General features: G+C 40.5%; 3 protein-coding genes across 3 annotated transcripts; all 3 read right to left on the reverse strand.

Annotated features, from left to right (window-relative positions):
- Positions 1-377: 377 nt before the first annotated feature.
- LOC137272471 (uncharacterized) lies at positions 378-2,957 on the reverse strand. Its single transcript, XM_067804852.1, has 3 exons — positions 2,763-2,957; positions 1,658-1,778; positions 378-585 (listed from the first exon to the last, which is right to left on the reverse strand). The coding sequence occupies exons 1-3, from the start codon at positions 2,848-2,850 to the stop codon at positions 450-452; spliced, it is 345 nt and encodes a 114-aa protein (XP_067660953.1). The 5' UTR covers positions 2,851-2,957; the 3' UTR covers positions 378-449.
- Positions 2,958-4,417: 1,460 nt separating this feature from the next.
- LOC137271735 (uncharacterized) lies at positions 4,418-5,383 on the reverse strand. The gene has a single exon (XM_067804145.1). The coding sequence runs from the start codon at positions 5,381-5,383 to the stop codon at positions 4,418-4,420; it is 966 nt and encodes a 321-aa protein (XP_067660246.1).
- A 1,507-nt stretch (positions 5,384-6,890) lies between these two features.
- Positions 6,891-11,041, reverse strand: LOC137272472 (beta-microseminoprotein-like). The gene is made up of 3 exons (XM_067804853.1): positions 10,851-11,041; positions 8,532-8,652; positions 6,891-7,459 (listed from the first exon to the last, which is right to left on the reverse strand). The coding sequence occupies exons 1-3, from the start codon at positions 10,936-10,938 to the stop codon at positions 7,324-7,326; spliced, it is 345 nt and encodes a 114-aa protein (XP_067660954.1). The 5' UTR covers positions 10,939-11,041; the 3' UTR covers positions 6,891-7,323.
- Positions 11,042-12,256: the final 1,215 nt, after the last annotated feature.

Here is a 12,256-nt window from a genome sequence, read left to right on the forward strand (position 1 = left end):
CTGTCCATGTAGGCGATTGTTAAACAATTCATTTACGTTTTCACTCGTACGATTCTGTAGTTCATAACAGTATTTTTTGACAAACGTTAGTCATCCGCAGGATCAAGCTGTCTGATGTAAATAGTTTGTGTGTGCTATGGTGAGAAATGTGTTATAACATAGGCATGAGAGCTATGAAGAAAATATGCATGTTTTGCTTATAGGAATGCATGTAACAATAGGAACTGTACATAGTGTGTCAAACAATGCGCAATCGTATGGCATTCAGTTAATAGTTTTAAAAAAAAAGTATGTTCAGCATATCGTAATGACAGTTATGTTCTATCGATGGCTTTGAAAATATAATCTACATTGGCATTCAGGAAAAGACAACATTATGATACGCCGTGATTCACATTTATGTACAAGATACACGTGCATGATATAGGAAATTAGGCAGAATGATTTTGCTACGGTTTAATGAGAGAATCCCCAGAGTTGCAGTCTTTGGTGTCGTCGTCAGCTTTCACCAGCAACATATTGCATCCATCAGCGACAACCTTACATCCTGGTGGCGGTCCATAAACAGCACCCTTGATGCCGAATCTACAAAGAACAACACCAGATGAAAAGTTCAGAAGATTGAATTAAACACAACCATTGTTTTACTTTAATGTTAATGTTGTTGTACAAATATTGTGATACTCTCTAAAATGTTGTTAAAATCTGCTCTCAGCAATACTCCACAGACGGCGGTCTGTAAAAAAACAATCGATCAATACGCTTGATCCTGAGAGTTGCGGACGAATGAGTCTGGGTTCTTTTTTGTTCTTTAAGTTAAATTAATACAAACTGAGTTATTCATTTAATTTTGTTTCGGTTTTATCCTGGGGTCAACAGCATGAGCATCGATCTGGGACACGATGACACGTGTCAAGTCAGTTAGCCTGACCACCCGATCCACATAGTCGACCTCCTGTGACAAGCATTGGTTGAAGATCAATTCAAACCCGAACTTCACGGGTAATTTCTATAGATACTGCAAAACATGTGCTTCCATGTCAGTTTGGTTCCTAAATGTGTACGGTATTGTTCAACCTTTGTTCAACCACTGCACGTAAACACACACACTCATTTGTCAGTATGGTCAGGCCAACTTTAGATGGACTGAATTAATCATGTCTACTTAATGTTAGTCTCTGGTATTTGAATTGATGTTTGAACATGTATGAAAGTTGGTACTGTGGAGTCAGTATCAGACCATGTAACATAGCTGTCTGAAGCAGGTTCTTGGCCCGATGCACAAACGTGCTAAACGTGCTAAACGTGTCTTTGGTATGAAAGCTACGATCGTCTTTGCGCTATGATCAGTTTGAACACGTACATATACATATATTTGTGTCTCAGTATTGCTTTTTGCTGCAGTTTGTCAGATCATGTAACACATACACACACACACGCACACACACACACACACACACACACACACATTCGACAGGTGTTTTAGGTGGTTGAAGACCTGTACGAAGCAATACCAGTGTACGGCTTGGAATGATTACAGAGTCTTTCTGTAACGCTAACCTTGACTTATCACACTGTGCCTACTTGAATGTGTGGAAATGTTTGTATGAACATAATATACCTGACACCACGTTCTGTTTGTAACAAATATACTTGCCCACAGCAATGCAGACCCGAGTCACTGCATGTGCATCCAATACAATCGGTTGTCTTGATTTCAGATCCAACCTGCATCTTCAATCCTTTGTACATGCAGTACTTTGTAACTGTTCCATATTCTGAAACATAGCGATATAAGTGAGTGAGCGAGTGAGTTTAGTTCTACGCCGCACTCAGCAATATTCCAGCTACATAGCAGCGGTATGTAAATAATCGAGCAGGCCATCTCGTGATCAACGGCATGAGCATCGACCTTCGCAACTTGGAACTGGTGATATGTGTCAACCAAGTTGGTTAGCCTGACCACCCGATCCCAGTGATCGCCTCTCACGACAAGCATAGTCGCCGTTTATGGCAAGCATGGGTTGCTGAAGGCCTATTCTACTCCGGACTTCACGGGTCTAGCGATTTAATGTTTGACCAGTACATACAGTGACATGATAATTTCACAAGGAACGGATTTCAGAAAAAAACGCAGGCTATTCTCGCTTATGCATAATGGCATTTTGATGGCATGTCAGTTAGATCTGAACGGGAGGCTAAACATATACTAGTATATCAAATGTTAAGGTATTGTCATAGCACGAACATTTGATGTGGAAAGGACCCATAAAAAATCCAGGTCATGTAGGCTCATATCTAATATGTCTAAAGGTACAGGTATTGACGAGACATGACAATTCGATGAAAGAGTTAAGCTCAATGTAATGCAGTCAAGGCAAGCCGATATGCAGATTTAGTATTGTCGTGGCATGACAATTTGAGATGAGAAGGCGGTCAAACATAAAGAAGGTCAAACACGCTGATATCAAATGGTATTGGTAGTGGCATGACAATTTAATCTGGGAGGTAGTTCAGGTTACGCAGTCTTGTATATAGTGCCAATTTTAGGCAGGAATTAACGGAACCAGTCGTAGTTGACACAACAGCGTAGGCGGAATACAGCGTTAACCAAACCAAACAAACAGATTGTTTGGTATCCAGACAGTATGCAAGAATATTCAAGTAATATTATTACAAAACTGTAATAAGTAACTCTGGAACCATCGCCGCCATATACATTGCTGAGCGCGGTGGTAACAACAAGTGGTTAACGAACTCACTGGACACGTCTGTGTAGACCTGTCCTATGAAACAGAAGCACTGTGCTGACACCACAAGTCCAAGCAGTAACAGTCCGCTCACGTACATGTCGTTCTGGAGGCGATGGAGACGTTTATCTTTTACAGAAAGGAACGAGCCGGCGACTGTTATACTGACAACTAACAAAATGGTCGTCCTCGCTGGGTCATACAAATGTATGTGAACCAACAGATGCTTTCAAAAGAAGAACTCCATATACAAAAATATATCGTTCCAAGAATAACACAGTGGAAAGATATTAGACACCAAACAGCTCAAGCCAGTAACATATGTTTTATGTAATTTATATATCATAATGAAGTAATATTATATAGAACAGTTTTGCAAATGAATAGTATTACACATTCTTCAATATTCCCAGCTTTCAGTTTGTTGTATATGAAAACATAGCTGTGATTTTTTTAAAGGATCGCGGAAAAACAATGATGACATCAGGTGTTCTCGTTAAGAGTAAGATGTTGCGTCCAACCGGTGGTATCTGCCATTCACAAAACTGGTATTATATTATCTGCCTGATGCTGCACAGTGATTGACATCATGATCATCGACCTCCTCAATTCACAAAATGTGTATCGTTGCCTGATGTTGCACAACAGTTCTACCATATGCAAAGACTGTCTCTAAACACACTGCAGATTACAAGAAAATCTAGCTATGTAATTTTGATTCATGACTGCTGTGCAGAAGACCAGCGATTCCAAAACCAAATAAGAAAATATGCAAAGTACAAGCAAATACAGAATATTAGGAAATAATTCCACATGTGTGAGGGTGTGTGGTCGGTTTGGGTCTATTTTTATTTCTACTCTCAAATATGTCTTTTGCAGTTGACTCACCATATCAACATACTTTATTCTGCACTTGATGGGACTTCTGTCCGCCAACAAAAGAACCATCGGTCCAGTGAATTAATCGTGGCATTCCTTGTGGTGCTATGTTTAACAGACAGGAAGTTTCATTCCATGGAAGGTAGCGTTTACTTTCTTTGTGCTGAGAAACATTGCTATGACCCCTCATCTTCTTTGAACCGCATTTCGTTCATCAGAAAACAAAGCGATATACATTCTATTCAAAGAGGCGCTATACCACATTCACTCACTCATTCACATAATAATATTATTATACAATGCATAAAGCTGATTCCGTTTTCATACTATCGGCGAAGACAGTTCCTGGTAAGCTGATGTTATTAATCAAGAAAGTCCACGATAACTTGATGACAGTAATTTTGTGTCATTGTTCAACAGACTCCATATTGGAACTTTAAGCCATCAAATACAAATCAGGGTACAAAGGTCACACGATAAGAGGGTAATATTCTTTATGGATAACAACTTCTTTATTGCATATGATGCGACGTTTCGGTATGGATCCTTATACCGTTGTCAAGCAAGAGTGGAGTAATACATCACAGAACAGACTTATATACATGGACAGGGATAAAGTAATAATAACACGTAGGTATGATCAAAGGCGGGGGATTAACAACAACAACAATGGGTGGTAGTAATGATGAGACAATAAGAGGAAGCCAATAATGGCTGTAGCTGTGGCAAAGTATACATTGCTGATAGGGTAATTAGTAACGGTGGCTGGTGAGCTCTAATCTGTTATTTTATGAGTTCATTGTATGCAGTTGGGATGAGATATCCCTGATCTCTGTTGATTGAGGGCTTGTGTCTCCTGATTTGAACTGCTTCTGCCAGTTTTCTTTGGGTGAAGTCCTTGTGGATAATATCTCTACACTGTCCCAAATTATGCTATGATTGGGACATTTGATGATGTGGTCGGATATAGCAGATTTCCGATCTGATTTGGTTGTAGATGATAAGTGTTCTTTGATTCTGATGTTTATGGGCCGGGAGGTTTCACCTACATATGCCTCGCCACAGTCGCAGTTGATTTTGTAGACGACACCTTTCGGTGGCTGTTGTTGTTTAGAGGTGTTCCTGCCATTCGCTTTGAGCATGGTTTTCAGCGTTGTAGAACTGGTAAAGTAGGTTTCAATGCCTGCTTGTTGTTTTAGGACACGGCTGATGTGGTAGGAGGTTTTTCCAATGAAGGGTAAAGCGATGCGGATAGGTGCTGGTTCAGGTTTGTTGGTGGGCTCTTTTCTTGTCGGGTGGAGCGTGGATCTGATGATTTTATCAACTAACTTTGGTGGGTAGTGGTTGAACTTGGTGAAAACATGGCTGAGGTGTTCTATTTCTGCACTTGGATTGTTGGAGGAGAGGTTTATGGCCCGTCTGGTGAGGGTAGAGATGATCCCAGTTTTGGTTTTCAGGGGATGGTTGGAGTCGAAATGAATGTATTGGTCGGAGTGGGTTGGCTTTCTGTAGACACTGGTTTCTATCTTGTTGTCTGGGGACCTAGTTACAAGGACATCTAGAAAGGGAAGCTGGCCATTTGTTTCAGTTTCAAAGGTGAACTGGACGCGGGGGTGCTGTTGGTTGAGGTGTTGCAGGAGGGTAGCTGGGTCTTGGTCTTGACGTAGGATGACAAAGGTGTCGTCAACCTTTCTGTACCAGCAAGTGGGTTTGATGGTCGAGGTGCTGAGGGCTTGCTTTTCAAAGGCGGTCATATAGATTTCTGTGAGTAATGGGGACAAACTCCTCAAAATTACCGAAGCTGACCAAATCCTAAGCTAAGACGTTGTGGACCTCTTCACAAGTGTCCAAATAGATGAAACCCTACAAATCCTCCGCCGTCGCATATCTGAATTGGAAACACCCCTTGACACCAACCTCACCATTGACTCCACCATCGCCTTGACCTCTGCCTGCATCACCTCGACATACTTCACCTGGGGAGACGACTACTATGAACAAATCCACGGCCTGCCCATGGGCTCCCCTCTGTCCCCAACAACAAGCAGGCATTGAAACCTACTTTACCAGTTCTACAACGCTGAAAACCATGCTCAAAGCGAATGGCAGAAACACCTCTAAACAACAACAGCCACCGAAAGGTGTCGTCTACAAAATCAACTGCGACTGTGGCGAGGCATATGTAGGTGAAACCTCCCGGCCCATAAACATCAGAATCAAAGAACACTTATCATCTACAACCAAATCAGATCGGAAATCTGCTATATCCGACCACATCATCAAATGTCCCAATCATAGCATAATTTGGGACAGTGTAGAGATATTATCCAAAAACCACAAGGACTTCACCCAAAGAAAACTGGCAGAAGCAGTTCAAATCAGGAGACACAAGCCCTCAATCAACAGAGATCAGGGATATCTCATCCCAACTGCATACAATGAACTCATAAAATAACAGATTAGAGCTCACCAGCCACCGTTACTAATTACCCTATCAGCAATGTATACTTTGCCACAGCTACAGACACTATTGGCTTCCTCTTATTGTCTCATCATTACTACCACCCATTGTTGTTGTTGTTAATCCCCCGCCTTTGATTCATACCTACGTGTTATTATTACTTTATCCCTGTCCATGTATATGTCTGTTCTGTGATGTATTACTCCACTCTTGCTTGACAACGGTATAAGGATCCATACCGAAACGTCGCATCATATGCAATAAAGAAGTTGTTATCCATAAAGAATCTTACCCTCTTATCACTTACCAGCTTCTAGTAATGCCAATCAAACAAATCAAAAGTCACACGATTTCCCCCTTTAATCAAACTGTGGTTTACCCGAAGAGCCGGTTTCCCTCGAACTGGTCGTCAGCATGCTTGTCGTAAGTGGTGACTAAGGGGGTGATCAGGCTAGCTGATCTGGTTGACACGTCATAATATCCCAATTGTGTAGATAGATGTTCATGATGTTGATCCCTGGATTGCCTGTCTTTTACAGACCGCCACCATATAGCTGGAATATTGCTCAGTGCGGTGTTAAACTACCAAATCAAACGACATTTCACCGATACATGTTTTGTTAATAAACCAGTTTTATGATGAATGAACCATCTTCTACTAAGAGGAAGCTGAATATATGAAGAGCACACATATGTGGCACATTAGGTATGCAAAAAGTCAAACATCGTGGTAATGCCATGTTTTGCAAACATCGGAGAAAACAACAAACAAACAAACAAACAAAAAAAAACAATACCAATTCGTCGTGACGCTTTTTTTCTCAGATGCATGCTTTCTCATATACCCGCGTAGCTGATTGCTAAACAATTGGTTTACGGAATTGCTGTTACGAATGGGCAGAAGAAACGCTGTGTTTTGACAAAAGTCAATGAACTGTATGTAGTCGGTGGATGTTATATTGTTTCGATTGTTTGACGAGAAATATGCTATGCCAATAGGTGTGCATGTTCTGAAGAGAAAAGTGCGTGATATCGTGATCGTTACGACAAGAACTCTACGCACTGTGTTAAATAGTGTCTTCATTTTAAAACGAAAATTATAGGCCCTTTTAATGAAATATGTGTCACCATATAATAATTACTGATTACTGACTCGTTGTACGTAATGTACATTCACAAGAAGGAACACAAACGCCATGATACACATTAATTCACAGGTATTGGTCTATTGATCTACGGTTTAACGAGAGAATCTCCAGAGAGGCAGTCTTTGGTGTCGTCGTCAACTTTCACCAGCAGCATCTTGCATCCATCAGCGACGACCTTACATCCCGGTGGCGGAGCTACAACCCCAGCGTTGATGCCAAATCTGCAGAGAATAAGACAACGCGTTCTGAAGACTGATTTCAGTATGAATAGTGTGATTATTCCTGCTCAGTTTGCTTGTTGTTTAACATGTCAATCAACAATATTCCAGTTATATTAAGGCGGTCTGGACCAGACGAGATCGAGTCTGGACCATAAAATCAAGTGACCAACATCATGAGCATCAACCATCGACCATATGGTCTGATATGCCTCTACCAAATCAGCGAGCCTGACAACTCGATCTCGTTAGTCAGCTCCTCCAACAAGCATCCTTTGCTGCAGATCATATTCTAACCCGAACCTTATGGGTGAGTTCTAGAGATGACGTCAGGACGTTAACATACATGCTTATTTCTCAATATATTCAGGTCAACGTCAGTTTTGGAAGATATAATCATGTCTACATATTGCTATTCGATGTTATTCGGGGAGATGAGAACAGGTGTTAATGTCAGAACACAACCTTGACTCTAAGCATTGGGATGTGAAATAGACTAACGGCATATACCAGTATCCCAGAACTGATGCATCCTATTGTGACTGTGAAATCATAGCTGGTTTAAGTCAGTTCTTGGCTAAATCCGTCTTAAGTCTCTACTGGAACATGGGAGTGACGATCACCTTTGCACAAAGATCGCTTTGCATAAGAGAACCTTAGACATATATTCGTGTTTCCGATTGCTGACCATACATAAGTTTCAGATCACGTATCCGTGTCATCACATTGTTATTAGAACGTAGTTCATGACCTCAGAATACATACCGGTGCCTTAGATTGTTGTTCATGTCGAAGCATTGGTGATGTAATGTTGTGACCTTAGAATATATGCACATACTCGTCCGTACATGTTATGGTAATTACTGTTGTTCAACAAATGTTTTAGGTGGTTGAAGATGGTTGAGAAGCAATGCCACTGCAAAGTGTTCTGCTTGAAAGGATACTGCGTAACGCTAAACCTGACTTATAATGCTATATTCATTTGAATGCGTAGATTTGCTTTTTTGTATAAACATAATGCATGTGACACCATGATCTGTCAGTAACTGCGTAACGAAGTGTCAAATATACTTGCCCACAGCAGCTCAGAGAAGTGTCGTGGCAGGTGCATTCAATACAGTCGGCTGTCTTGATATGTGATCCAACCTGCATCTTTAATCCTTTGTACATGCAATACTTCGTAACTGAACCATATTCTGAAAAACACAACTAATATTTGACAATCACGGTATTTCAACAAAGGAAGAAGACGAAACAAATCGAAAGTTACAGGTGTCTCGGCACTTTGATGTCGGAATTCGATCAAAAGTAATGCAGGTCATGCACGCTGATACCTAATGGCATTCGTAGTGTCGTGACAATTTGAGTGAGTGAGGCACTTTAGTTTTACACCGCACTCCGCAATTTTCCAGCTGTATGGCGGCTGTCTGTAAATAATCGAGCCTGGTCCAGGCGCTCCAGTGATCAACCGCATGAGCATTTGGGAACCTAGGCAGCTAGCCTGACCACCCGATCCCGTTAGTCGGCTCTTACGACAAGCATAGTTTGCCTTTCATGGCAAGCATGGGTTGCTGAAGGCCTATTTTACCCCGGATCTTCACAGGTCTGTGAAAATTGATGTTTGAAAGATGCCAAAAGTAATGCAGGCCATTCACGAGCATACGCAATGGTATTAATATTCTCCGAGCATGGCACGTTTAGGAAAAAATGAAGTCAAATGTCACAAAAATTATGCATGGCATTATCTTATGGTATTTGTATTGTCGAAGCATGATATTTTGATGGGGGAGGGAGCAAAAACTGATCCAAACTTGAAGGCTTATATCTAACGGCGGTCGTATAGGCATGGCAATTTGATGAGAGAATAAGGTAAAAAGTAAAGCAGGTTATGTAGACTATTATGTAATGGTATTGTCGTGGCCTGACATTCCGACGTGAGAATCCGGCCAAAAGCAATGCAGGTTATGTAGGCTTATATCTAGTGCTATTTGTAGCGTCGTAGCTTGACGATTTGACGTAAAAATTCGGACAATGCAGGCCACTCACGCGTATGTCTAATGGTATCGATATTGCCCGAGCATGACAAATTTACGAAAGAATGAAGTCCAAAGTCACGAAAATTATACATGGCATTATCTAACGGTAGTGTGACAATAGGCATGGCAATTTGTCTAATTGTCAAAATGTCAAAACTAATGCGGGACATGCGAGCTAATATCTAATGGTATTGGTAGTGTCGTGGCATGACGATTTGACTTGAGAATTCGGCCAATAGTAATGTAGGTTATGCAGTCTTATATCAAATGGGAATTTTTAAATGTTACATATATCATACAATGCGAGGATACGTTTTGGAGAACTGCTAGATGACATGATCGCAACGTGTATGTCTTTAACAAACGAAATGAAGGATACTGTGATGTGATATTTCACTACTTCACCAATGATGACAAAAGATGGGATGTACAATCTGCTAAGGCTTCCTCCATAAGGTTATCTTAGCGGCAAGTCAGTCTCACCTCTCATATTTTAACATGGACTTACGAAGTTAATATGGTAATATTAGCACCCGAAGTTATCTCTGTAGAACAAGGTGGCCGTGGTTGTGATTCATTGTTCCACATTTGATTCGTACCGTCCTCACCATATCTCCCTGCTTACCCCTTTTTGTTCAGTATGTTTAAGGGTATATACCCTTATAGTCTCTGATATTAGGCTAATACCATGAAATACTAGTATCTTTCTTGATCATTTCATTTGATCACTTTTTGATATCGACGGAAGATGACACGGATTAGCATTGGTCTTCGTATAAAGGAACTATTAGGACAATATTGTATGTAAGGTCCAGAGCGTCCTGGTTCATGCTGAATACGTATTGAAACAAAAACGGTATGATACTTTGCGGGACTCTTCTCTATTATATTAGAGATGCTTGACTGCCACGTCTCCATGTAGATGGCAAATGAACTGACTTCAGTAACCCATGCTTGTCGTAAGAGGCGACTAATGGGATCGGGTGGTCAGACTCGCTGACTCGGCTGACACATGTCATCACGTATATTTATTCTCATGCTGCTGACCACTAGGTGTGACCACTAGGTGTGTTAAGCTCAGACTCGAATTTTCACAGACCATCGTCATATACCTGGAATATTGCTGAGGGCCATGAAGAATTTTGACAAATGATATCAAGGTACCAAATATTGTCAGGATAAATGGTATCAGAATACCAGACATTGTCATGATAAAAGTTAATAAGTACAACAAACTATTTTGATAAATCAATATATTGATTTACCATACAGCTGATCACTAGATTGCCTCCATTTTGATATACCGTAACCATACACATTGCTGAGTGCGGCGTTTAACAACTTGTCAAGGAACTCACTGGACACGTCTGTGTAGACTTTATCTGTGAAACAGAAGCATTGTGCTGACACCACAAGTCCAAGCAGTAACAACCCGCTCACATACATGTCGTCGTGGAGGCGATGGAGACGTTTACCTTTTACAGAAAGGAAAGAACCGGCGACTGTTATACTGACAACTAGCAAAATGGCCGTCCTCGCTAGGTCATACAAATGTGAAGCGACAGATTCCCTGATAAGGAGATAACTCCATTGGTGTAAAAGTGTTCCAAAAATACGTCAATGAAAAGCCAATGCACACTAAACAGCTCAACCTAGTGACATGAGGTTGTCTGTGATTTATATATCAATATATAGTAAAGCACCATACGTGAATGGCGGTACTCAAAGACGCATGTGGAAATTATTGCATGTCGTATGATTTTAAGTTCAACAGTCACACAAGGAAGATAGTTGTAGCTTAGCTTTGTGTTAATACTTGGAAATATCATTGAATTTTAAAGAGTATACAATCACAATTTCGATCATCAGAAAATATAGATATAGTTCAATGGGACGTCATATTCTTTCTGATTCTTTCACTCTATCAAATTAAACTGATACTTCTGAACCAAGAAAAACAGTACAGTATGTATTATATATACATACAACACATACAGCTAATCCTGCCAGAACCATTATACAGGAAAAAAGGTTATCATTGCACAGTTAGTAGTATTATTCTTGCACAATCAGTATTATACCACACTGGAATCTTATAGGATCCATTCATACAAAATGGTTAGATTGGGATGTACCATCCAGCAATTCTACGTTCACATTCATCGGACATAGCGCGTTTTAACGGGATTCGGTCAGGCAAGAATGTATGCTTAGGTCTCGTTACAAGTAGGAATTTGTGAAACACGTGCTTGACATTTCGGTCTTGTTGAGTGAAAACGCAACATCTTTTTGCCTGAAACACATTACAGTCAGGCCCATAAACATTTCTGCAAAGGTGAGACTGCCTTTGCGCTAGAATTTGCTACAATCACTATCAGTTAATTTTCACAACCAATCACAAGCGTATGTTTATGGTAGAGTCGAAATAGTTTTAGCTGAGATTTAATATGAATATGGAAATTATATTTCACACTTTTGTTTGTGTTTACTGTCATCACGCAAACAAATCTATTTTTACACTTACTGATGTGCTGACGTCATAAGAAACATAGTCTGAACGCCCCTCCATGCTGACGTGTGACAAACAGACATGCCTCTCCACTGACGCCGATGTGGAGGTGACTTTATGTCATGTTAAAAAACTACATTTACATTGCAATGACTCCTGTGTGCAATGGAGTTAATGGAGTTTCTCAGTGTCATGCTTGAATTTGCTGACTTCTTTAAAGTCGTAAATGTTTTAATTAAGTCAGATTATTTTTCA

The sequence above is a fragment of the Haliotis asinina genome, chromosome 2, assembly GCF_037392515.1.
Source record: "Haliotis asinina isolate JCU_RB_2024 chromosome 2, JCU_Hal_asi_v2, whole genome shotgun sequence".
Lineage (NCBI taxonomy): Eukaryota > Metazoa > Mollusca > Gastropoda > Lepetellida > Haliotidae > Haliotis > Haliotis asinina.